The sequence below is a fragment of the Azolla caroliniana genome, unplaced genomic scaffold (assembly GCF_043228905.1).
Source record: "Azolla caroliniana isolate FFs.n. ecotype wild unplaced genomic scaffold, voAzoCaro1.0.p SCAF_9, whole genome shotgun sequence".
In the NCBI taxonomy this organism is placed as follows: domain Eukaryota; kingdom Viridiplantae; phylum Streptophyta; class Polypodiopsida; order Salviniales; family Salviniaceae; genus Azolla; species Azolla caroliniana.
This window is the reverse complement of record NW_028230444.1, coordinates 12,502,363-12,529,298: the sequence shown is the minus strand read 5'-3', so window position 1 is coordinate 12,529,298 and position 26,936 is coordinate 12,502,363. Positions and strand designations below refer to the sequence as shown.

General features: G+C 37.9%; 2 protein-coding genes across 3 annotated transcripts in view; one reads left to right on the top strand and one right to left on the bottom strand.

The window, feature by feature from the left end:
- Nucleotides 1–15,798, top strand: part of LOC147860189 (uncharacterized) — a 70,927-nt gene extending 55,129 nt beyond the window's left edge. The window contains exon 2 of the mRNA XM_087324468.1: nucleotides 15,776–15,798. The gene's annotated coding sequence lies outside the window, so the exon portion shown is untranslated. The remainder of the gene's footprint in view (nucleotides 1–15,775) is intronic.
- LOC147860188 (uncharacterized) overlaps nucleotides 1–26,671 on the bottom strand; it is a 36,830-nt gene extending 10,159 nt beyond the window's left edge. The window contains exons 1-29 of one of the 2 annotated variants that reach the window (XM_087324462.1): nucleotides 26,540–26,671; nucleotides 21,343–21,383; nucleotides 20,689–20,788; nucleotides 20,440–20,547; nucleotides 20,219–20,335; nucleotides 19,942–20,092; nucleotides 19,618–19,868; nucleotides 19,323–19,511; nucleotides 19,166–19,248; nucleotides 13,134–13,251; nucleotides 12,966–13,049; nucleotides 12,769–12,864; nucleotides 10,343–10,444; nucleotides 10,195–10,263; nucleotides 9,996–10,091; nucleotides 9,809–9,916; nucleotides 9,628–9,741; nucleotides 9,459–9,545; nucleotides 8,228–8,356; nucleotides 7,323–7,521; nucleotides 7,060–7,200; nucleotides 6,895–6,950; nucleotides 6,700–6,783; nucleotides 5,830–5,898; nucleotides 5,663–5,739; nucleotides 5,516–5,585; nucleotides 5,286–5,435; nucleotides 5,058–5,123; nucleotides 4,836–4,980 (exon numbers count right to left, since the gene is read on the bottom strand). In XM_087324462.1, the coding sequence (XP_087180588.1) occupies nucleotides 4,836–4,980; nucleotides 5,058–5,123; nucleotides 5,286–5,435; nucleotides 5,516–5,585; nucleotides 5,663–5,739; nucleotides 5,830–5,898; nucleotides 6,700–6,783; nucleotides 6,895–6,950; nucleotides 7,060–7,200; nucleotides 7,323–7,521; nucleotides 8,228–8,356; nucleotides 9,459–9,545; nucleotides 9,628–9,741; nucleotides 9,809–9,916; nucleotides 9,996–10,091; nucleotides 10,195–10,263; nucleotides 10,343–10,444; nucleotides 12,769–12,864; nucleotides 12,966–13,049; nucleotides 13,134–13,251; nucleotides 19,166–19,248; nucleotides 19,323–19,511; nucleotides 19,618–19,868; nucleotides 19,942–20,092; nucleotides 20,219–20,335; nucleotides 20,440–20,547; nucleotides 20,689–20,788; nucleotides 21,343–21,383; nucleotides 26,540–26,581 (3,142 nt within the window). In that variant the 5' untranslated portion in view covers nucleotides 26,582–26,671. The remainder of the gene's footprint in view (nucleotides 1–4,835; nucleotides 4,981–5,057; nucleotides 5,124–5,285; nucleotides 5,436–5,515; nucleotides 5,586–5,662; nucleotides 5,740–5,829; nucleotides 5,899–6,699; nucleotides 6,784–6,894; nucleotides 6,951–7,059; nucleotides 7,201–7,322; nucleotides 7,522–8,227; nucleotides 8,357–9,458; nucleotides 9,546–9,627; nucleotides 9,742–9,808; nucleotides 9,917–9,995; nucleotides 10,092–10,194; nucleotides 10,264–10,342; nucleotides 10,445–12,768; nucleotides 12,865–12,965; nucleotides 13,050–13,133; nucleotides 13,252–19,165; nucleotides 19,249–19,322; nucleotides 19,512–19,617; nucleotides 19,869–19,941; nucleotides 20,093–20,218; nucleotides 20,336–20,439; nucleotides 20,548–20,688; nucleotides 20,789–21,342; nucleotides 21,384–26,539) is intronic. The other variant, XM_087324463.1, reaches the window with a different exon arrangement.
- Nucleotides 26,672–26,936: the final 265 nt, after the last annotated feature.

Here is a 26,936-nt window from a genome sequence, read left to right as displayed (position 1 = left end):
TTTTCTTCTCTCCTACATTCTTCTTCCTTTCTAGTTCTATATTCAAATATCTACAATTAGGTTTCTTATGACCTTTACGGCCACACTGATAGCATGTGATATCTTGTTGCTTTCCTTTCCCTCTACTCTTACTTCTATTTCTTTGTCCTACATTTGGGTTCCTCGTATCATATCTCGCCCTAATATTGTATGCTAAACCACTACCTTCTCCGCTAGATTGTCTTTTAATCTCTTCACTGAGAATAGCGCCCCGCACAACATCAAAGGTCAAGGTGGGGCTATTAGATAGTGAAACAACTAATGTTTCCCACGAATCAAGTAAAGTCATAAGTAAGAAAATAGCTTTGAGCTTGTCATCAAAAGCTGGTAATCCTGAATCTTGTAGTTGGGAGAGAGTACCTATGAATAACGATAGATGCTCTGTTGCACCTTTCGACTCATCAAACCTCATACTGACATGTTTTCTCATCAAATGCATCTGATTCACAGGAGTAGTATTCTCATAAGTTTTCTTAAGTTTCTCCCAAACTTGATGGGCAGTAATTAAGCACTTTATATCTACAAGAATTTCATAAGAAAGAGCCACTTTAATATATGTAATGGCTTTCTTATTCAGAGTGTTCCAAGCATCATTTTCCATGCTCTCTGGTTTCTTTTCCACAAGAGCATCTTCACAATCTCTCAGAAAGAGGATGCCCAACATACGCTCTTTCCATAATTCGAAACCTTTTCCATCAAATCTCTTGATTTCAAAGAGGTTTTTCATTTCAGTTGAAGTGGAGGCCATTGCTCCCAAGATTTATGACAGATGGCTTCAGAAAATTGAGCAGAATACCAATAGGAAAGGGTTTGACAGATTTTTTTCTATTTTTATTTATTTTTAAAACTGTGTTTTCTGCTGATTCTGAATCTAAAAAAACAGCAAAACAGAGGAAAGAGATTTGGCTGTGATACCAGTTACAGGTAAAGAGGGATGTTTGAGGGAGCAGCTATTGATTGATGACGTTCAGCAAACAAGATTGTAGTAGAGATGAGAGTAGAGGCACAGATTTTTGGGTGTACCCAACTGCCTTGATTGGTACACAAGAAAAAAAGGTTATTATATTAGTTAGCCCTACAAAGAAAGAGGTGTGTTCACATTACAAAGAAGAGGTGTCTTGTGGAGTTTCGAACATTCTTGGCAGTAGTTGAGAATCAAATTGATAAGACACTTAAGTGTGTTCGCTCTGACAATGGTGGGGAACATGTGTCCAAGGCTTTTCAAGCATTTTGTGATAGCAAAGGGATAAACAAGGAGCTCACTGCCCCTTATAATCAACCCGAAAATGGAGTTGCAGAGCGTATGAATCGGACTATTCAAGATAAGGTCCATACTATGCTGTCTCATGCTGCATTACCCCATGGTTTTTGGGCAGAGGCTGTTATGACAGTTGTTCACTTGATTAATCGGTCACCTAATAGGTCTTTGTGAGGGGGAATACCCCAAGAAGCGTGGTCAGGCAAGCCACCTTCATATGCTCACTTGAGAGTGTTTGGCTGTGAGGCCTTTGTGCACATTCGTAAAGAAGAACGCAACAAACTTGAGCCAAAGTCCTGCAAATGTATTTTCCTAGGATACGGGAAGCGTGGTCGGGCAAGCCACCTTCATATGCTCACTTGAGAGTGTTTGGCTGTGAGGCCTTTGTGCACATTCGTAAAGAAGAACGCAACAAACTTGAGCCAAAGTCCTGCAAATGTATTTTCCTAGGATACGGGAAGCGTGGTCGGGCAAGCCACCTTCATATGCTCACTTGAGAGTGTTTGGCTGTGAGGCCTTTGTGCACATTCGTAAAGAAGAACGCAACAAACTTGAGCCAAAGTCCTGCAAATGTATTTTCCTAGGATACGGGAAACGTGGTCGGGCAAGCCACCTTCATATGCTCACTTGAGAGTGTTTGGCTGTGAGGCCTTTGTGCACATTCGTACAGAAGAACGCAACAAACTTGAGCCAAAGTCCTGCAAATGTATTTTCCTAGGATACGGGAAGCGTGGTTGGGCAAGCCACCTTCATATGCTCACTTGAGAGTGTTTGGCTGTGAGGCCTTTGTGCACATTCGTAAAGAAGAACGCAACAAACTTGAGCCAAAGTCCTGCAAATGTATTTTCCTAGGATACGGGAAACGTGGTCGGGCAAGCCACCTTCATATGCTCACTTGAGAGTGTTTGGCTGTGAGGCCTTTGTGCACATTCGTAAAGAAGAACGCAACAAACTTGAGCCAAAGTCCTGCAAATGTATTTTCCTAGGATACGGTGACGAGGGTGAAATGGGGTAAAAATTGTGGGATCCCGAGAAAAGAAAAATAGAACGCAGCAATGGTGTTATCTTCTGGGAAAATTGCATGCATAAACAACCCGAAAAGACTGAGGAAGTACGTAGGGTTGTATTCCGAGAAGAAATACCTTTTAGACAGAAAAATGTGTCCGCTGTACAGCACCAAACACCTGCTGTAAACTTACCTGCAAATGCAGAAAATGAGGTTGGAAATGATCAGCCAGCCTTTGCCATAAAATGATGAGCCACCAAATGTGCAGGAACGGCTAGAACAACAAGCTGTTAATGCTGATTTGCAGGCTGAAATGCCTGGACAGCAAGTTGAAAATGATGATTTGCAGGCTCAACAGCTACCAAACTATGAGCATTGGGTTAGGAGATTGTCTAGAGTTACTAGACAGCCTGACAGATTTGTTCCTGATGCAAACAATGTGGCTGATTATGTCATGGTGCCTGATTGTGGTGAACCGTCTTGCTTCAAGGAAGCAATGGACAGACAGGACAATAAGAAATGGTATAAAGCCATGTTGTCGGAGATGGAATCTCTTGAGAAAAATGACAATTGGGATTTGGTGCAGTTGCCTAAAGGGCAGAAAACACTTCCATGCAAATGGGTTTATAAAATGAAGGTCATTTCTGATTCCTCGCCAAAGTACAAAACAAGATTGGTTGCAAAAGGATACAAGCAGGAATATGGAGTTGATTTTGATGAGATCTTCTCACTTGTAGTTAAGATGACTACATTAAGAACCATTTTGGGCCTAGTTGCAGTTGAAGATATGGAGCTCATACAGATGGATGTGAAGACTGCCTTTTTACATGGCGATCTGCATGAAGACATATATATGCAGCAGCGTGAAGGTTTTGTGGCTAATATCAGTTCAGATCACTCTATACTTTTCCACTTTGATCATGTTTAGATGGGGACAGTCCAAGCTATATTGGAATGGGGTAGTGCATTTATGCTTATGCCATGTGACTCAAACCATTGCTGCATTTCAGCCTACCAACAATGAATGTCGTCATGTTCAGCCAGTTGTCTTGATGACATAAGTGCCAAACTTGAGTACCTTCCTTTAGGAAGCTCCCAAAGACATTGGATACAGGTTGTATCATGGGGCACCGATGCTTTGCTACTTACAATGCAGACATTCATTTACACTAAAGGGATCTCTAAATCTTTCCAGTAATTTGCCTTGAAGACTCGGTCCCCACGTTTCTACTCCATAGAGAAGAGTTGGAATCACAAGTGTATCAAATAGTCACAATTTAGTTTGTGGCTCTTGGAACTACAAATGTGCGCATTGTCTTTTGAGAGCACCAAGGGCTGCATATCCACAAGAAACTCAAGCACAAGCAGCCTTCCGTAAGGAGAACCTAGGCCTTGTAAATGTTACTCCTAAGTATGTGTAGGAGCGTGTGTATTCTACCTTTTCCTCTCCTAAGAAGAAATCTGGTTCTGATCTTGTTACCCATGCCTGACTGGTGTTAAACACTGTCGCTTTAATTTTATCCATGTTTATCGCAAAATCTTTGTCCATACAAAATAGTTTAAAGACATTTAGATGTCTTTATAGTCCCTCCGGAGAGTGAAAAATCAACACAATATCAGCATATGTATAGTAATATTTGGCTCCTGAACCCCCAAACCTTTCTTTGTAATGTGATACCTCATCTATGTAAAGACAGAAGAGAATGGGCGATAGTGGGCATCCCTGTTTCACTCCAATTGTGCTAGCCACTGCCTCTAACAAACCCATGGATCTGGAAACCTTTACACATAGTTCTATTAAAGATGTGTGCTAGCAAGGGGAGCAAGATGTCATGGGCATAGATAAAGTGCTCACCCACCAATCCATCATGATCCTGAGCCTTCCAAATTGTAATTGATGAATGGCATTTCTTACATTTTCTGGAGTAAAAAAGGTGGATTTATGTGGGCCCAAGCCATGTGGGTGGAGAGGTGGAGGCTGCCCCGGGATATCAGATAGTACCTTTGCATCTGCATGCCAGACCTGAGGTGAGGTCATTTGTGTGGTAGGTTGCCTCTCATGAACATTTTCCATGCTCTTTTACTTTCTTGTCCTAGAAACAAGCAATGCACATGATCTTTAGATCTAGCTAAATACAATCTCTTCTTCTTGCTCACGAGGCATTGGAAGGTTGCTCTTGCTTGTTTGTGTGTATAAATACCCTGAGTTATTTTGCACTGCAAGCATCTCCTTGTGACTATTCCTCATCATATGAACTATTTCGTATGATTACCAAGTTTGGGGGCATTGCCCATTGCGTGGGAAAATTTGTGGCTGCTTTATGCAATGACTTTGACACAGAAGAGATGAGTTATATGCACATTCGAAAAAGTACATGGTTGTTATGTGGATGATTAATAGAGGTCTATGGATGTAAGAAATAATGTTCTATGACACAAAACTGTTACTCTTAATATAAGTCTTCTTTTCTTTGAAAAGGATGCAAAAACCAATTCAAAGAAGACTCAACAAAAAAGCACAGGAAGATATACCATTGAGATCAATACTTCTTGAATAGGCACCAACGCCACCCTTGCTGCAGTCTGCAGAAGGCAAAGCATTCAGAAACCATGGGAGTTTTTCTTTGAACTGGTTCGTGGATGGTCGTCCACCATGTAGCTCAGAAGGAAGAAAACACTGCTCACAAATTAAAACAAAGCTTTTAATGGAACATATGCACAATAGGAAGAATTTAGGGCTTACTGCTGACATACTGTTGTGCAGTTCTGGCAGACATCACTAACTCCACAAAATTCTTCACCTTCAGCACAGCAAGGAGGCTGGATAAAATAACAATGACTTAGTTTGAATTATATCTCAATGCCTCAAAAACTCAATGAGTGATCGTTACAAATGATATCTTGTTAAATCTCTTGTCAATGATTTTCTCACAGCATCAACACTAAGCATTTATTTCAAATGTTTTGATTCTCAACATCTACCTGATCATCAGGAGGACAATAGCTGCCATCTGTAAACTTCCGACAGCACCCAAATGCATCTGGAGAAAGCCAAACAAGGAAATCATCTAACCATGAAGCAGCTGACTTCGCAATATAGCTACTTTCTGGTGATCCTGCAGCACGAGAAATCTGTGGAGAGGAGAAGCATCAAACTGATTTTTACTGAATCTTAATCAACTGGTCAATTTCACAGAAAATAGGCCACTAACCTCATTCAGAAGCGACTTAGGATTGCATTGGCTGATAGAACACAATAAATTTGTTTGATTACTTGAAACACTGCAATATAGAAGAATTTACTACCAAACTCTAAAGGGGTCATGAGTTCTTATGTTGTGTCAAATGGGGCAGGTTACCTGTAATTATAATCTGTCACAACAAAATACAAAGGTGGCCCAATCTGAAGATATTCTGTGATATTGTTGAAATAACCCTGCACATATTCCAAGATTGTCCCAATATTAGGCCAACCTAGAGGCATCCAAAATTTTGTTTTCATTCAAGAGAATAAATGACAATAAACCTGAAGATAAGAATCTCGAGGAAGAACTACTTGCTGTTCCAAACCAGGTGATACGCGTGTTATACAAGCCTATAAAGATGTGTAGACAATTAGATTCCTCACTACCACTTCTACCCTATTGATAAACCAACTACTTCTCTAGAGTGCATATATACATATGTATGTATGTATGTATGTATGTATGTAAATATTCATATATGTATATATATTTTCATATTAGAGCCATATCCTAACGGTAAGCCAAGTTTTTACTAACCCATGCAGCTGTTTTATATACACTACTTTACTAGATGCCATTGTGGAGTGTTTGGACTTGATGTATGGCCTTTTGGTTTCTGAAAGGCAACCCTACTAGCTGAGCTAAAACCATCTTGGCTCTTGGATTATCGTTATCTCAATTTCTTTTGTTTACAAAAAACAGTGCTGAATCAGTTTCATGTGTATGATTGTATGTGATAGGTCTTTATGTATGCATATCATTCTTTCTTGATGGATTCCACTTATGTAAGATAATTCTGCTTCTTCTTAAACCTTAATGCTGCAACCATTTGGCACTGAGTAATGTATCCCTTAATTTCTTCAATCCTTAAAATGTAAGTTTGTATCAAATACATTATTTACATCAGATCAGAATTAGCCAGACAATATATTGCTTTTTGATGCATTACAATAATATCGGCAGCGGATCCTGATCTATCAAAAAAATTGAATCTAATACATAAAATAAACTTTCTGTAAAACATGATAGCTTAACTTGAGTTACCATAGTAAAACTAGTATGGCATCTTTGCTGGACACACATTCATAGATCCAAACTCACATGAACCAAGCCATGATAACTAGAATGAGCATATGAAATACGGTACTCACAATGCTGGCAAACATTAATCCAATAAATCCCGCAAGTACAAAAGCTTTGACTGATGGTATCTCTAGAAACGGAGCATGAAACATCTGCAACCAAAAGGGAGCAATTTGGAAAAATACCAAAATTTTGAATTTTCTGAGTCATAAAAAGCCTGCCATCCTGAGCAAACAAGGTTATCAGATGTGAGTTCAGAATACCTCCATGTAGGTGACAAGAAGACCAGGTTCTTGGCGTGTGCTGGGTATCGTGCCTTCTTCAAAGAGCAGAAAGAAAAATGAAAAATGGCATTCACATTATATTGTTACATGCATTGGCATCTAGATAAGTTCAATTCGCAATACATAGAAAGGAGTTCCTTGAACCTGCTGAATCATCTTCATGCACAGTAGTGGGGAAGCACGGGAAGCAGTCCACCCGTTTCGATTCTGTCCTTTTCAGATCATAAGTAAGAAGAGCAACAAAAGCTGTCAATTGTAGCAAATAATCCAAAAACACTGCCATGGCTGCAAAAGTATAAATACATGCCAGCTTAATACATGTCAGTCTTCTAAATATGCAAAAGTATAAATACATGTCAGTCTTCTAAAACAGAGAACGAAAAAAGTAACACCCATACTGGAGCTACCTGCAAACATAGAAAACACCCGGCATGCTGGCATTGGGGTCATGATCCCAACCGCAAAGGCTAGACTCTCCGCCAAACTTGCAAGTGTTATGGAAGGCCCTATTTCAGCTAAAGCATTACCAACTCGCACCTCTGAGGAAAGGTGTATATCTTGCCGCTTCACCGCATGCACTATGATGCACATGTTATCAACGCCAACCTGTCAAAAGGTAAGATATTTCTCATTGAAAGCCCCAATTTGAATTTTCATATTACAATAAATAAATATCCAAAACAGAAGAAAGAAAAAAAGACTATTAACATCTCTAAATGATCATAATGGTCAAAGACTGCAACTGTTTATGTTAACTTGCCAATGCGAGGAATTAAAGAGAATAACAAAAGAAAAATGTATTTCTATGCTAGCTTCCTGAAACTAAATGACTTGAAATGTAATTGTGGAACAAAATTAAACAAACAGATTTGAAGCCACACCATTGGAACCAAAATTTCTGCACTCCGAAAAAATTCAACATGATGTAATCCAATATGGAACGGTTGGTGGACAAAACGGAATATATTTTATGTTCCAAACAGGAAAGCAAACATGTACATACATTGGGAATATGCAAAAGCTAGTCCTAAGCTCAAGAAATGTGAAGATTATAAATAAAACTGTGACAATTGTGATGAGCAAATTTTTATTCTCTCAATAGTGTTAACTGCATGTGTGAGTTTTGAGCGTTAATGTAGTATGCATGGATTATTTATCTTTTAATGCAGCAACTTGCTTGTCTCAAAATTGCTAAATTTACTTATAACAACGATAATTAGCAAGAGCACTGTTTTACCACTACCACATTAATTTTTCATGTCTTCTAGAAGTGGCTAACATGCAACCATAATAAATGACAGAATTTACTTACAGCCAAGACAAGGAAAGGTATCACTTCAGCAATTATTAGAGTTGATTTCACTCCAAATATACTGAAAAGGCCTACGGATCCAAGAACAGACAATGCTACAATTGAAACGCCTGCTAAACCCAATGATACCTGCAGAAAGTACATGCTAGAGTTAGATTCTTTACAGATCCCATCAGGTAATCGATTGTGCTTGCACTTCCCTTGATGTTCCAACATATCAAAGCATCTGATACGGACCATCGCGACAAACTATTATACATCACAAATCCATCAGCACTTCTCAAGGCTAGAAAGTGTTTATCATATTTTGTTACTGCACTCATCTCTTGAGCTTGTCGCTTTAGACCAACTTCGCCTGCCATAACTTCTCCATACTAATAGTACTATATCCCCCATACTAGAAAACCTTATGATATCATCATATAATGGTGCAAATGGTGATTCTTCCAGTGGTACAAACTTCAAGTAGGCAGGTGGAAAGAAGAAAATTGCAATACATAGCTCTCTAAGATCCCTACTTTTTTATTTGTATCCACATATAACTCGTATCTATATCCTTGCACAAGATGCACTCTCATGGAGCTCCTTTTTCCAAAATATAGCCACTCCTCTGGAGCTTCTACTACTGTGTGGTATCTATGGTTGGGGATGACATACCAACTCCCATCTATATCTTTGCACATTGGGAGTTTATGGCAATGCAGTGGTGTCTTTATATAGACAGTATATCTGTGTTCTTGAAGGTATCTTCAAAATAATTAGTGTATGTCCTTAGAGAGCCATGGTGATCCAAATAGTGATGCATAAAGTCTCATAAGCCATGCAGATTCATGCAGCTCTCTTCTCTGTACTAATGATCTCAAATCTCTATTTACTGCCCATTTGCCTTCCTTTCTTGCGTTCAATTATCCAGAAAGACCAAAGTACCTATTCTAGTACCTATTCCAATGTGCATGACGAATGAGACCAAAGTTACAACCAAATGATACCTATGATCCTAGAATAGGTACTATACACGTGGAAATTGGATCAACTTGAATCCTTTTGTATGAAACAGACAGTTTGGACTCGTTGTTGGACAATATATTTTTATTCATTACTTATTTTTGCTCATAAGGTATTCTTGAAAGTTTTACATAATAGAAACCTTCTAACAAAACCCTCATTAAAATGCACATATTGTAAACATAGCTAGCTGAAGTAAATGATCAATAAGTTTGTTCCTGAATACCTTTGATGTGACATAAAAGGGAGCTTTGGAAGGCAAAAAATCACCAAGAGAGATGGAAATATAGGCAAACATTACCAAATAGCTTATCTGCATACAAAAATATCACTTCAGCATTACTTTCCAAGTATTATGAGAGATAAATAAATAATATGTTGTTGACTTCATTTACCATTATTGTCATAACATCAGCTGTACTCTCCCTGCTTAGTTCTGCTTGAATAGAACTCTCAGAGGAGAATGCGAGAGTCAGATTATGAGAAAGCGCCATTTGTGTAAGCTCTTCCTGCTCAAAAATATCCATTATTTTAACAATACTAAAACACTAAATGTTTAATGCATTAAATAAATACCTTTGCTAAAGTCACAAAAGCCTCTTCCCATGCAATAGCTGCTTTATTTGCTTCAGTGAACTTCCCTGCTGCATTGTTGACAGGATATGTCACAATGAAGGCCGTTGCCTGAATTATAGTCAAAAGTAAAGAGCTAAATAGTTTGCCGCTATTATTCAAATATTTATCATCTGAATTTAAGAAAAACCTGAGAGTAATTATTCCCAGTAAAGCCGCCAAGCACAGTGCTTGGATCAACCGGTGCTTGATAAGCACTGAGACATGGTTCAGATGAAGAAAAATGCTGGCAAGACAATGATAATTTTTTCCCATCAGTTTTCCAGTCCTTGGATTTTCCTCAACTATAAGGCATTAGCTAAATAATGTAGCAGGCAAAAGTTGAGTACCTCAAAACAAAATAGGGCATGGGAAGCACCTTCATAATCTTCAAAAAGTTCAGGATTCATTTTGAAATACTGAAATACAGACATAGAAGCAGTTGTACCTTAATGGTGTTTGAATATATGTGAATTTCCTTGCAAAGTCAAATCATACCTGTAATACAGTTTGACTAGCACAGGCAGAGCCAACTGGTTTCAAGCATATGTCCTCAAAGGCAACAGAAACCCCTGAGTTGTTCCCCCTTATTGCATCAATCTGTACATACAAAGGATAATATTTGATAATAATGATTGTACCAACTGCATTATCAAACTTCAATAAATATGCATCGTTGGAACTTAGCAGCTGATAAAGATGAATAAAGGTACACTTTGGATCTTCTGAAGAAAACCAAGAAAGAACAAAAGAAAGATATATAAACGTCTATAAAAGACTATAATGGCCAATGACACATGACAAATACTCCAACTAGTTTTACCATCTCATGAATGAGACTAACAAAAGAAAAGTGGATTTCTACTGTAGCTCCCTATAATAAATGGCTTTAAATGTAATTATGATTAAGGTTCGGTGCCTCACAATTGTAACTAAAAATACGGCCATCTGAAGATGTCCATCATGGAGTGATCTAATATGGACAGTTCAGTGGGACAAGAAGGTTGTCTCCAATGCCTTGTGATGATGGTAGATAGATCACTCCTAGGAGGTAGGATCTTTGAGGACGCAGTTGAAAAATAGTAAACGTCCATGCAGATAGGTTCGAGGCATCTCTATTGATCACACATATAAGACCAGAAAAGAGATTACAGCTTAAAATGTTGTCTCATCTTAGAGACAAACCAAAATAGAAACAACTAAATAGAAAGTAAATAAAAATAAATGTGACTAAGAAACCCTGTTATTTATACATGTACTATTCTCAAGTCAGATAGATTGTAATTTCTGTCTTCAAAATATATCTAGCATGGGTCAATCTAGAATGAAGGGATATCAGAAGAAATGAAATCACTTATGATGGTGAGAGAAATGGCTGACATTCAGCCAGAGAGGCAGGTTCATGAAAGGGGTTGACAACTTTGGATCACATATTGACCCTCAGAGCCCTTCGTAGGAAGAGCCCATAAAAGGAAAATATATTGTTGGTGCAAGGAATCCATACTTAAATTATTATATGCAATGACGCCATTTATTTGAAACCCTCCAAGGGATCTAGAAAGAGATCTAAATGCTGTAAAGTCATTTTGTATGAAAAGAGGAATTGGTTTTCCCTAAGGGAGGCCACATGTGCTCAACTTACTCGTGGATATGCAGCCCTTGGTGCCCTTAAAAGATGATGTGCACATATACAGTTCCAAGAAACACGAACTCAATTCTGGTTGTTAACACACTTGTACGACGGAGTAGATTTGAAGACCGGGCCTTCTAGGCCCATAACTAGCCAGATTTGAAGAGAACTTTGGTCTCCATTATTGCCTGTATGTTTAGGATCAAAACAAGGATGCCCCATGCTATAATCTGGATGGAGGTAGGAGCAGCCCAATCAGAGATTGAGGCATTATTCTGATCAGTGACTGGTATGCAATGCATTTGGGAGCTCCCAAAGCAAAGATACTCAAGACTGGCACTTAAAAATCTACAATATATGATGAGGATTACTATATCCTATTTTCACTCTTTTCCATTTTTATTATTTGAAATAAAAAACTGATATTTTGTTCTTTGTTTTATTGGTACCCTTTTTAATTGGTTGTGATTCATAATTAATCATCCACTAACAAACAATTGGGAAATGATACCATTAAATTGGATAATGAAATAAAGAAAGATATGTTAACGTCTTTTAGGAGGCCAAAATGTCCTATAAGACCAAACAAGAGGCCCCCAATATCTTTTGGTAGGAAGATAGGCATAAATCTTGTGCCAATGTAAGATTCTCATTCAAGGATATTTTTTTCACCTTTCAGGGTTTACTATCATTTAAAATCAATGCTTGGCTTCACGATTCATGTTTCTCAACTATCCATTCTGGTGTAATGGGGATCTCTGATATCCCAACTTTGTTCCCAATGCCTTTACATCCCTCTGAGGGGTTCCATACTCCTGTGATCCAACAACTGATACTTAAATGAATGGCACACACTTTCTTTCTTTTTTTTGCCATCTGATGTTGCACTCACAACTCCAACTTTGTCCATAGGTGTCCCTTCTACTTCTTAACTACTTCCAAGGTGCATGTTCTTTGATTCTTTTTTTTTGCATCATAATGTAGAGGAACCCCATAAAAAGAATGAATAGGTATGTATTTGATAGATGCAACGGTATTGAACATGATAAATATATAATAGCTTTAAATGCACATTACAAGCTCAGCATTGTGTACAATAAAAAATAAACAAACTGATAATAATATTTTTCTAAACCAGGATGAAGACGACTCATCAAAGAATGATTATGTATCCCCATAGGGTACAAAGTCTGATCATAGATCATTAATTTAGGGACACAAAAATAAGCCATCCTATTGCTGATAAGGGTATTTTCACTTTCTTAATGTTGGACTAGGGAAATTAATTATTTACCTTCTTCTGCATATCAAATAGAAGCAGAATATTCTTGTCTGTGACAATGGTGGAAGCAACTGTATCCCCTGGTTTTGGGATTGTTGCCAAAATAAGCTGTAAAAAAGGATTAAAAAAGGGTTTATTACTTCTATAAATACCCACAGAACATAAGAAAAAGTAAAGGCATTGACGAATATTATATCTCGCTAACTAGCCTGCTGAATTCTGTAAAAAGGAGCCAAATGTGTGTCAAAGAATTCCTTTTCTGTTGCTGCTTGACTACCTGGACTAACCCACAGCTGGAAAGGAAAATGAAGATATTATTTTCATTACAAGGCACTGGTCATCTTATGTTGTACATAGTAAGCATGGCTTTAAATTACCTTCTCTGGATCAGTTTCCACCTTCAAAAAGAACAAGCCCAAGCACATAATAAACATGATGCCGACTGCTATTGACAAAACAAGCCCAGGATTCTTCGCAACAGCAATACCAAGCCACCTATGAATTATACTAGTTTGCATTATGCCTTGCCTTTAAAGCCCTAATTAAATATACAAGGCTATGAAATAGGCTTTAAAACTAGAGGCCCTACAGTGCTTGGAAAGTTTTTGGCAATATATTATGCTTTTAAAGATGCCCACACAAAGTGGACATGATCAGCAACTTAAACACAGAAGATATGCCAAGCAATGCAGGATAAAGCAGTCCTTAAAATGAATCTTTTTACAGGCCAAAATGGCCTATAAGACCAAACAAGAGATTACATCTTAAGTGTTGTCTCATCTTTGAGGACAACAAATCAAAATAAAATTAATATTACTAAGTAAATAATATAAAACAAGACTAAAGAATCTGGTTTTCGGCACATGTAAGATTCACAAGTTACACAGATTATAACTTTTTTCTTTGAAAGATCTCTAGCATAGGAGGCCTCTGAAACGAGGGAAGCACCTGCGATGCGGGAGATAATGACCTTTATCTGTGAATGACAAGGGTGGTGAGGTCATGGTCCATGGGTTCGGGGCCTACGTGCACAAGGTTTGGGCTAAAGATGTGAAAGAAAAAGGTTCTGATTTTTTTAAGGTTTGGCCTAATAGCAAGTTCTATATATGAAATCAAATTAATTTCGAACTATTTTCTTGTCAATATTCAATTTCCCCTGCTTAGTTTTAGGAATCAATATTAGAAAGATTCTTGCTATCAAAATTCAAAAATTAACATTAGTTGTAAACTTATTTACGTCTCATGGGCAAATTACGGCCCTTTCTAGAGATGTTAATATATATTTCTTTCTTCCCCTCTTTGCTGACTATCGTTAGTCTGAATTTGTTGCTGCATTCTCAGCTACGGAGTTCAGATTACAATAAGACGTGTATTTGTCCCTAAATTTGAGCTGTTTAAACAAATTGCAGACTCCATTGTCTGGTTTCTCAACCCCAATCTTAGCCTACATTATCAAACATCCCTTTCTTCCCATGTATAAGACATAAATTCCAGTATATATTACCATGAGGATTGGTAGAACACATAATCAGTATTAGATAGATTTGAAATTTACAGAAGGTTTTTATTTAGCAAATGCAACACTATTTAAATATACTATTTGCTTTAATATGGGAACCTTCACAACTTTCTAAGATTTGAAATTTACAGAAGGTTTTCTTTTAGCAAATGCATCACTATTTTAACATACTATTGCTTTAATATGGGAACCTTTACAACTTTCTACACATAAATCAAAAGGTTTAGAGAGTTCTTTAATCTCAATAATTGCCCCAATGATGAAGAGCAAAGCATTAGTGTCCCATGATATAATCCTACCAGAGATGGAATTGCTTTAATATGGGAACCTTTACAACTTTCTACACATAAATCAAAAGGTTTAGAGAGTTCTTTAATCTCAATAATTGTCCCAATGATGAAGAGCAAAGCATTAGTGTCCCATGATATAATCCTACCAGAGATGGAAGCAGCCCCAACAATCATCGAGGCATTATTCAGGTTAGCGGCCAATATCCAACACCTCTTGAAGCTCACTACACAAAGGTATTCAAGGCTGGCACTTATGTCATGAAAACAACTTGCTTAACATGGAGATATTAATTGTGGGTATGTTAAAATGCAACAATGTTTTGAGTCACATGGCATAAACACAAATGCACTACCCCCACTCAAATATAGGTTGGATTGTCCCCATCAGTGTTGACATATTTCGGTAGTGATATGTGTGAACACACTTAGGACAGTGCTGTGTGAAAACACTTAGGATAGTGATGTGTGTGAGCACACTTAGGATAGTGCTGTGTGAACACACTTAGGATAGTGATGTGTGTGAACACACTTAGGATAGTGATGTGTGTGAACACACTTAGGACAGTGATGTGTCTGAACAGCATCAATTTGACATTAAAACAGCATTTCTAAATGGTGATCTTCATGAGGAGGTGTATGTAACTCAGCCCAGTGGTTTTGTGCAGAAAGGTCATGAACATAAAGTGTGCAGGTTGAGAAAGGCATTATATGGCTTGAAGCAAGCACCACGTTTTTGGTATGAAAAGATACATGCCTATTTGATTGCATTTGGGTTTGAGAATAGTCCAACTAAAAGCACCTTATATGTTAAGCGTGCTGATGATGTATTTCTGATCATGGTTGTGTATGTCGATGATATGTTGCTCACTAGTCCCAATGAGAAGCACATTGCTGACTTTAATGCTGATTTGCATGCCTCTTTTGAGATGTCAGATTTGGGGCATTTGCATCTTTATTTGGGCATTCAATTTATGCAAGTTGATGGTGGAATAGCTTTGCGTCAATCGAAATACATTGACACATTATTGCAGTGTTTTGGCCTTGAAGACTGTAAACCTATTGCCACTCCCATGGAGACAGGTTTACGTTTGAGCCTTCATGATGTTGGAGATGCATTTGATGTTGTTCTCTATCACCAGGCAGTTGGATGCTTGATTTACTTATGCGTAACCCGACCTGATATTCAGTTTGCTGTCTCTCAAATGAGCAGGTTTATGCATTGCCCAGGAGTAAAGCATTGGCAGGCAGTTAAGCGCATCTTTCGCTACTTGAGTGGTACCCGGTCACTTGGGTTGTTTTATCCCAAGGGGGGATCACTACCGCCAGACCTGCATGCTTTTTCTGACTCTGATTGGGCTGGTTGTTATGACACTCATGTGTCCACAAGTGGTTTTTGCTTCATGCTTGGTAGCTCATGCATATCTTGGTTGAGCAAGAAGCAGCCTATTGTGGCCACTTCCAGTTGTGAGGCTGAGTATAGGGCAGCTTTCACAGCTACAGTTGAGTGTGTGTGGCTCAGACGCCTTTTAGCTGATTTGGGTGTTGGTCAATCTTCTGCCACCACCATCTTCACTGACAATCAAAGCGCAATGGCAGTTGTGAGGAACCCTGTGTTCCATGCTCGCACTAAGCACATTGACATGCATTATCACTATGTTAGGGAAAGGTTCTCCACTGGTGAGATCAGTTTGCCTTATGTGCCCACGCAAGAGAACATTGCAGACCTCTTCACAAAGGCTCTGCCTAGGGAGAAGTTTGAAGCTTTCCGCAAAGCTTTAGGCCTACTTCCATTTGTGGATTTATCTGTATCCACATAGCTTGGCACTTGCTTAGCCATGAGTGCTAGCTCCTTGTTCACCGCATCACTCCCAAGGGGAATTTGTTGACATATTTCGGTAGTGGTGTGTGAACACACTTAGGATAGTGATGTGTGTGAACACACTTAGGACAATGATGCGTGTGAATACACTTAGGACAACAGGGGCATTTTTTCCCTCTTTAGGAGGTTTTTTCCCCCTGTCTATAAATACTCTCATAACCCTAAAGTGGGTAAGTTTTTGTGATTCAAAACAAGAACCCAACAATCAGAACATGACCCAAGGTGGAAAAGAGTAGAGAGGTCCCAAGTGACATAATCAAGTTGGAGGGTGGCCCACTTTAAGACACTTTTTCACACATTAGAGGATGGATTCATCTTCAAGTCCCCTTATCCATATGGACATACATCTATCCTATGCGATGTGCAATGTGATAGGGCAGCTGTGAACTTCTTCACATCAGTTGAGATTGAAGAAGGAAAATATGCACAAATACTTCTAGAACAAAGAATTTGCCAATTGTGTCATCATGGAGGGGAATCTGAAGAACATTACGTTTGTCATTGTACTATTTTCCATAAAATAAGTAGCAGATACCATTGTCTATTTAAGAAAGGTTTTGGTCCATTATGCAAGGTAATAGAATAAGAGGACCAACGGTGCTTGGGGTTTTTCTTGCAAGAACTCAAGAGACACCGAGAAGTTGTGGAAGGACAAAAACACCGCCACAGAAACTCATCAACAAAGAACAAGTCACAGCTTTCTTTAGCCCCATCACTCCTACTTATGCTACAAGCCAATCAAGGGCTCCCAACCAAAACGTGCAGAAGAGCTACAATAGATTAGGCAACAGCAATTTGTCGTGCACGTAGGCCCCGCCCTTGTGAACCATGACCGCACCATCCTGGTCATCAAAAGATGAAGGCCATTATCTCCTGCCATCACATGTGCTTCCATTGCTTCAAAGGCCTCTCCATTCTTGATCGATCTATGCTAGAGATTTTCCAAACACAAAAATTACAATATATCTGACTTGAGAATCTTACATGTATAGATGACAAGATTCTTCGGTCACATCTTAATTCTATTTTTATTTGCTTATTTACTTAGTTACATTTATTTTGATAAGGAGCAAAGCATTGGTGCCCCATGATATAATCCAGGCAAAGATGGGAGCAGCACCTATAATCACCGAGGCATTGTTCCGATTAGTGACATTTATCCAATGACTTTGGGAGCTCCCTAAATGAAGATACCAAAGGTTGTCACTTATGTCATCAAGACAACTAGCTGAAAATGGAGACATTCATTGTTGGTATGCTGAAATGCAGCAATGGTTAGAGTCACATGGCATGAGTATAAATGCACTACCCCCATTCCAATATAGCTTGGACTGTCCCCATCTAAATATGACCAACGTGGAAAAGAATAGAGAGACCCGAACTGATATTATTAACTTGGAAAACAAGATAACATGCATCAGCCCCAAAATAACCATGTAAGGAATCTAACTCTATTAGAGTTGAGTATTCAGAAGCGTAGTGTGTTTGTGTGAGAGTGGGTGAATAAGCAAGAGAAGAAATCAAAGAGAATAACCAGAAAATAATAAGAAAATACACAGTAGGGGGATGACAGCTTATGCACTGAAGAGAGCTATATTAATTAACTAAAGATCATCAACTAAACTAAATGGCCAAAGGGGGTTTTATATACAAGTCCTCAAGGGACTTCCCTATTAAATGTGTTGGTGGAATCTAACCAAGATATCCACTTGAGTACGATTTTGTTATAAGAGTATCTAATATTCTTTGACCACACTAACACTCGACAACTACACGGATTACAATAAAATGTGCTCTCACACACTCGACAACTACATGGATTACAATAAAATGTGCTCACACACTTTTTCACACATCGTCCTTTTCTTCATAAGCACATGTTCACACAAGTTGAGCTTGATTCTCCCCACTATAAGACATACTTCTTACACACATTGGAGTATGGATTCATCATCAAGCCACCTTATATGGACATACATCTATCCTATGCGCTGCGAAGTGTGATAGGGGCAGCTGCGAACTTCATCACATCAATTACAGATTGAGGTAGGCTTATATACACAAATACCTCTAGAAAAAAGAATTTGCCAATTGTGTCATCAAGGACTGGAATCCAAAGAACACTATGTTTGTCACTATAGTGTCTTTTATGAAATCAGAGGGAGATATCATTGCCTCTTTAAACAAGGCTTTGGCCCACTACGCAAGGTAATGGAAAATGAGGACCAACGGTGCCTAGGACTTTTCCTGCTAGAGCTCAAGAGACATCGGGAAAAGTTGTTGAAGGATACAACCACACAAGCTCATCCACAAAGAACAATCACAACTTTCTTTAGCCTCATCACTCCTACTAATGCTACAAGTCAAACAAGGGATACACAAATGGGCTACCGACCAAGACATAACAAAGGGGTTACAATTGATCAGGCAATAGCAATTTGTCGTGCATGTAGGCCCTAGCCCCATGAACCACGACCTCAACACCCTTGTCATCGACAGATAAAGGCCATTATCTCCCACCATCGCATGTGCTTCCCTCACTTCAGCGACCTTTCCATTCTGGATCAACCTATGCTTGAGATCTTTTGAAGACAAACGCTACAATATATCTAACTTGAGAATCTCACATGTGCCGAAAACCAGATTCCCTCGTCTCTTTTTATCTTATTTACTTTTATATCTTTCTTTGACAAAAAAAGAACTTGAATGCAGGAGAAAAACCTAAAGAATTTTGATAGGAAAGATTGTACAAAAGATCTGTGATTGTCCTCTTTGTATTCAGCTTCTTCTTCACTTTCCAGCACCTGGCAATGAACAGACAAATAGTAAACGATAATAAGGTTTTCCTTGAATTATACAACCCACAAGGTCACATTACTTGTATATCTGTGGTTTCTACATAATTGCTGACCGGATGCAGTTCACTCTCCTCTTCAAATTTGATGAGAGGTTCTCGAATACTTTGGCCTTGGTACCCTTTCCTTTTATTCTTAGAAGAATAAAAAAAAGCTGCAGCAGAGATGAGCAAAATATATAAAAAGCTCATAGTCAGATCAATGCATCGCACCTGTCATTCAGAATACAGTATACAGAAGAAAGTACTGCATTAATATAAAATTATATTAATGTATATTATAAAGAGCTAGTGGAAAGTCTAGTTGATAAAACGCAACCTGTTTGTGACCAACTTCAATTAAACAATAACCTTCATCATCATGTGATGAAGGTGGTAATACATCAGCACAGGAATTTGCAGATGGGCAATCTCCACAAGAGCATGACAATGAAGTATCCCAACAAGGATGCACTGACATGTTGAGAGGCTCAATGGAGGATGAATTTTCAACAGAGGATGTGAATTGGATTGCAAATGGAGAACCAGGTTCAAACATTTCCGCTTTCTTGCCGATAAACGTGAACCATTCTGCATATAGAAAAAACAATTCTTACCAATGCTGATTGAGCAAAAATCATCTATATTCATCGTTAATGATCACCTTTGATATTATTGGCGCCACCTCCAATGAAGTCCATGGCTCTAGTGTTCATTGCGCCAAATTTTACATCCTTGCATGACTCATATAGTTCCTTGCCATATTCTTCTGCTACGAAAAAGTCAATACCAGTAACAGTTGAATTGCCAGGTCCCTGCAGTATCAATAGTTATGATATGCATGGCAAACAACTATATTAGCTGTGCATCTTAGGATAAAGAATACGAGGAAAATAAATGTTTTTTCAACTCATCTAAGGTGTGAGATAAAAGATTCATACCTCTGATACAGATGTTATGTCAATAAAAACACTTTGATTCGGAGAGCAAGAAAGTTCACAGAAAAGATTCAAGAAATTGCGTAAACAGGCTGGACATCCAACAAGGAAAGGTACAGCCTGTATAAGTCAGTTAAAGATAATTTGAAGAATTCAACTCAATCAAAACTTGCGCAAAACTGAGCTTAGAAGGGCATTTTTCAATTCATGAGATACATATATACCTGCTGCACTTGAGTACGCAAAATACCAAACTGTTCTGCTGTGCAACATATATTCCCTGTAAGAGTTGGACAAAGACTCTGGATCTTGGCTGAAAGCAACAAATCAGGCTGAAAACATGTAAACAGAAAGTTAGAAATTTTTTATTAAATAAATAACTAGAAAGATATAGACTTGAAATAAATCTCCGAGAACATCAACTGACACACTCAATCAATTTCCATTCACATGAAATGGTAAGACAAAACTACCTCTGTTGCCAGCACATAGTTTGGACAGTTCAACGCTTTTCCATCCTCCCGAGCCCCACAGATTCCATACATTGCACAGTAATTATATTCATGTTTCTGCCTGCTCAAGAATGAAAGAAATAGTCCTTTCCAGGATAAAATAATTGCACAACTTGGCTGCTGTGGAAACAGATGGATGGGCAAAAATCCTCAATTGACTATATATGCATTGCATAACAATAGGGGAAACAGTATTCCCATGACCAGAATGATTAATGAATTTTGTGTGAAGAAAATGTGGGATGTTGCATGATCTCAAAAAACAAGATTACTGTCTGAATCTACAATGGCTCCTATAACAGAATCTAAGGACAGCAAACTTTAAAATGGTCGAGATTCCATTGAAATAAAGCTTAGCCAGTATAAAACAAGCACCAGCCAAAACAAAACCTTAAGAAAATTAAGTAATATAGAATCTCAAATATTTTACATCTAATAATACTACAAGAAGAAGAATCCCCCAACAATGACTGAGTTCTACAATCTTTAAAGTAGAATTCCGCTGAAAACCACATAATGCAGGTAGAAAACAATGTCAACTAAATTGACAAAAACAAAAAAACAGAATTTTTTGGAAGCTTTTCAAAATAGATCAATCATTAACTGGACACATACTCTGATGATGTGTATACACCGTCTGATCCAAGTATGATTACCTGCAACAAAATTCCGAAATGAAGATTGAATAACAAAACAAGTGTGGAGAAAAAACATAAGTGTGCTAGCCATTAAAATAAAGCCTGCGATCCACGATTGTTCTCATTATTTAACAGTTTATCATATCCCTACCAACTCGCTCTGCCATATCTCTGCAACTGTCAGAATGTTTGCTTAAGAATCAGTTGCCCTCTTGTCCACTTGAGATATTCTTCGCCCATTAGCTAAAAATTCCACAGATGGATACATTTTCAATCCCCTCGTAATCAATCAGAGTGCATGTACTAAGGAACCATTGGGAAACTTCGAAGAAACTTCGAAGGAGAATGACATGGTGGAACTGAGTCAATCCTCATTTGTCACCACTCCTATGATAATGTTAATACTTGAGCTTCCAATAGAAGAACGTATTACGTCAAGAACAAGTGCCTATCAAGGGTATATGTGTCGTACAAAGATACATGGGGATTCAGATATGCAAATTGATCTCATTTTCCAAGGAAAAATATTGAGGTCGTGATATGCTGATTACTGCTGCTGCATCAAGATGGCAACCACCAATCTTTTGTGGAGGACATAAGGTTTGCTAACTTGAAGGAGCTTATCTTTGAGCTTCTACATTTAGATGGTTATCACATGTGAGCAACATTATAGAAGGCATAGCCAAGGCCAAGCATGTTCAATTGTTCAGTAAGTATAGGAGACTGGAGATGTGGAAGTGCCAAACACACTAGGTAACCGGGGATGCCCATATCACATACTTACCTAGATGACCCACATACTTCTATTATTTGTCCTGCTCAAGAGCCCATTTGAGTAGCCCTTGATTGACTTGTAGCATGAGTCGGAGTGATGGGGATAAAGAAAGTTGTGATTGTTCTTTGTTGATGAGCTTGTGTTGTTATACTATTATCCTTCAAAAACTTTCCCCTGTGTCTTTTCAGTTCTACAAGAAAAATCCCACATTCCATTACCTTGGCTAGTGGGCCAAACCCTTGGTTAAAGAGGCAACTATATCACCCTCTTATTTGAATGCTACAGTGACAAACATAGTGTTCGTCAAATTTCACTCCATGATGACACAATTCGCAAATTCTAGAGGTATTAAGGTATTCATGCATATCTACCTAAATCTCTAACTGATGTGATGAAGTTCCCAGCTGTTAGATGTAAAGGCCCGTAGTTCACAAATTAGGTATATGTTAACACATTGTTCACCTGGACAGGACACCTCGTTTTGTAATGTGAACACACCACTTTCTTTGTAAGGTTAACTAATATAATAACCTTTTTTTCTTGTGTACCAATCAAGGCAGTTGGGTACACCAAAGATCTGCGTGTCTCTACTCTCATCTCTACTACAGTCCTGTTTGCTGAACGTCATCTCTCAATAGCTGATCTGTCAAACATCCCTCTTTACCTTTAACTGGTATCAAAGCCAAATCTCTTTCCTCTGCTTTGCTGTTTTTCTTTAGATTCAGAATCAGCAGAAAACACAAATTTAAAAAATAAAAAATCTGTCAGACCCTTTCCTACTGGTATTCTGCTCAATTTCTGAAGGCATCTGTCATAAATCTTGGGAGCAATGGCCTCCACTTCAGCTGAAGTGAAAAACCTCTTTGAAATCAAGAGATTTAATGGAAAAGGTTTCGAATTGTGGAAAGAGAGTATGCTGGGCATCCTCTTTCTAAGAGATTGTGAAGATGCTCTCGTAGAAAAGAAACCAGAGAGGATGGAAAATGATGCTTGGAACACTCTGAATAAGAAGGCCATTACATATATTAAAATGGTTGTTTCTGATGAAATTCTTGTAGATGTAAAGGGCTTGACTACTGCCCATCAAGTTTGGGAGAAACTTAAGAAAACTTACGAGAATACTACTCCTGTGAATCAGGTGCATTTGATGAGAAAACTTGTCAGTATGAGGCTTGATGAGTCGAAAGGTGCAACAGAGCATCTATCGTTATTCACAGGTACTCTCTCCCAACTACAAGATTCAGGATTACCAGCTTTTGATGACAAGCTCAAAGCTATCTTCCTACTTATGACTTTACCGGATTCGTGGGTATCAATCAAGGCGGTTGGGTACACCAAAGATCTACGTGTCTCTACTCTCATCTCTACTACAGTCCTATTTGCTGAATGTCATCTCTCAATAGCTGATTTGTCAAACATCCCTCTTTACCTTTACCCAGCCCTATCACATTGCGTAGTGCATAGGATAAATGTATGTCCCTATAAGATGGTATGATGATGAATACATCCTCCGATATGTGTAAAAAGCAATTTATAGTGTGCAATCTTCCTACAAAGTGATGTTTAGAGGTCGATCCATGTTTTCGATAATTATAGGGGCTGCTCCCATCTCTATCCAAATTATTGTTACACTTACCTGTTCCCTTTGGTAGCTTTGATGTGAACTCTTTCCCTATACATGGGCACTTTTTACTCTAGAGGTGGTTAGAGGTTTTTGACCCATGTTACCACATATTGGATTCACTCATATATGTGGTGGTACATAGTACTTAGGGATGATCATTATTCAGCTTCTTCTATGTAAGAGAACATCTATAGAGAACGCACTTCCAGCCTCCATCTTCCCTCTGTTTGTCTTGCTTTCCTTAGGTCTTCTTGTGTTTGTTTTTCTTACTTTGGTCTACTCTTAAAAGAAGACCCAACAATTATATCATGGAGCACCAATGCTTAGTTCCTTATCACATGGGCAATCATTGAGAGTAAAGTTCCCAATGAATCCAATTATTTGCCTTGTTTAGACTCAGTTCCCACGTATCTACTCCACAAAGAAGCATTGGTTTGACAACTATGTCAAATAGCCACGATTTAGTTCATAGCTCTTGGAACTACAAATGTGCACATTGTCTTTCGAGAGTACCAAGGGCTACATATCCATGAGAAAGTCAAGCACCTGCAGCCTCCCATAAGGAGAACCTAGGCCTTGTGAATGTTACTCCTAGGTATGCGTACGAACGTGTGTATGCCACCTTTTGCTCAACCCAAGAAGAAGAGGAGACAGTTATAAGCATGGTTGTTTACGTACCCGTATTTAACGTTTAAATACGGGTAGTACCTCATCATTTGTATAGTACGTACTATACCTCAATGTTGTTCAATCAAATATCATGTACATTTGTCCAATACAGTATTTAACGTATTTATAAAAAAACAGGTATAATACGTATTTATAAAGAAAATGTAAGTAAAACCCCAACAAAAAGCAAAAGAAAAAAAAGATTTTAGTGAAAAAGAAGCCAAAGGAAGGAAGAAAGAAGAATAGAAGAGACGACGATGAAGAAGACGAAGAAGAAGAAGAAGAGAGAAAAGAATACATAAACCTGTCCTGACTATGAGTGTGATAATCGCAGAAGATAGAAGAAGAAGAAGAAGAAAATGAAGAAAAGAGAAACTATCATGAGTGTGATAATCGTAGACGATTCCTCAATCTGTGAAGGCATAATTGTAAATAATTACAATTTGAAATAGAACATCGTGATACACACTTACAGTGATTTATAGAATAAGGGAATGTCGACATCCATATTACTACAAGTATTTTAGGATGTGAAATGTTCAAATGTCTCATATGCATTTTAGGATATAGAAGTATATTGTACATCACAAAATTGTGTAAACATAGATGTTTTTTACAATATTATAGATATTTTTTAGAAAGGTAAATAATTTTCAAATTCTAGAAGTATTTAACGTACTATACGTAAAATACGTATTTTATAAGTATTTAACATATTAAGAAAACGTATTTAACGTATTTTTAAATAGGGAGGTACTATACGGGTATTAATACGTTATATACGTATGGTATCCGTACCATACCTAACGTACCTAACAACCTTGGTTATAAGGCAGCGGCAATTAAACACGATTGGTGGTTGTTTGAGCAGCACAACAGAAGATGTCAACAAGTGGAAGTAGTTGGTCACCTGGCAGGTTGAGATCATAGCCTCCCATAATTACCAAGGGGAAGCTTGATGAAATGAACTCATGTTAAATCATTTTGAGTTCCTTCACATAGCACTTATCTTAGATGCAGAACCGGTGGAAGTCATAGATACTAAGAATCTGACGGCACATTCATATGCAACATCCCTCTCTTCCATTGAAGGTTCCGCCATTTGGTATTGGTTACCAACAGATCAAGATTCAACTTCCTTACCTGTATCTTCAATCTTTGGAAACCCCTTAATCTCTTCTTTTCGTGAACAAAACGTTCAAATCCTTCAATTAGAGTTTGTGCAAGTTATGATAGTATTGGCATATCTCTATCTCCTCCAAATGCTTGTTATGTCGTGACTAATTCACAAAGAAAACTCCGCCATTTCCATATATCTTTCTTTTTCTTCCGTTTGTTCATATCCTCCCTTTACCCAAGATACTTTAAGTAATTTTCTATGAGTTCCTCTCATTTTCCACAAACATTAACCATGTTTTCTGCCTCTTGAATCTCCCCCCACTCCTCTAGAGATATTAAGATGAGACTGCAATTAGCTCCCAACAAAACTTTCCTTTTTAATGATGATAAATTTATCATCTAACAATGCAAGATGCTTAATCCTACATAATCATATCATCATCCTAATGTGGCCAAATATTTTTATTAAATGATTTTCTACTGAAATTGGTATACAATTCTAATATTAGAGTAATTATCCCCAAACTAATGTATGAGAAAGAAGAGGGTTAGGTTCAGATGTATAGTTTTCAATGTCATAAGGTTAATGGTATTTTAACATTAGTTATCAGTAAAGAAAAGCTAGAGGGAAACACTTTGTAATGTCAAGTATAACCTAAAGTTTCAATATATTGAAATGAAGAGATGTGACTTGGACCTTGTTCTTCCTCTGTCATAAGCAATGGTTTTTTCAACATTTCATGCATAGTTTTAGTACTAAAAATGTTTCTGAGTAAATTGGGAACATGTCATGGCTTACTAAACCCTAGATTGCTTCCATGCGTATTTCTTGTAGATCACATTAAGTTGTCGTCTGAATTTTTTCCATAAACATATGCTTTGTCTAATATCATCTGAATTTCACTAACTACATTTCCCTTGGCTATAAATGATTATTTGTGTTAACTTTAAGGAGATGAAGATGAGCACATAGATACTTTATTTTACCTGCAGGAAAAGCAGACTGATGAGCCCCGAATGTAGCGCCATATCCTCAATCAATTAGAAGTAATACATTGAATTGGTCCACCTTCGGCACATCTGGTCTGATAGTAACTCAATGTAAAATTTTACAGTAGATGTTTGGAGAAATCAAAACAACAATTAGGAAGAACTAAATTTTCTTTAACTATGTGTTTATGATATTTCGAGGGGGAATCAAAACAATAAACGAAAGGAATCCCTTTTCTGAATTAAACAGATGACCAAAGATTCATCCCTAAATTGAACCTTTTTTCTAGACCTTTAGAACAAGGATTCATTCCTAAATTCAGCAAAGGGGCCCGTTTCCTTGATTGAAAGAATCAGGTTAAAAATATAGGAATTGGATTTCATCTCTTACCTT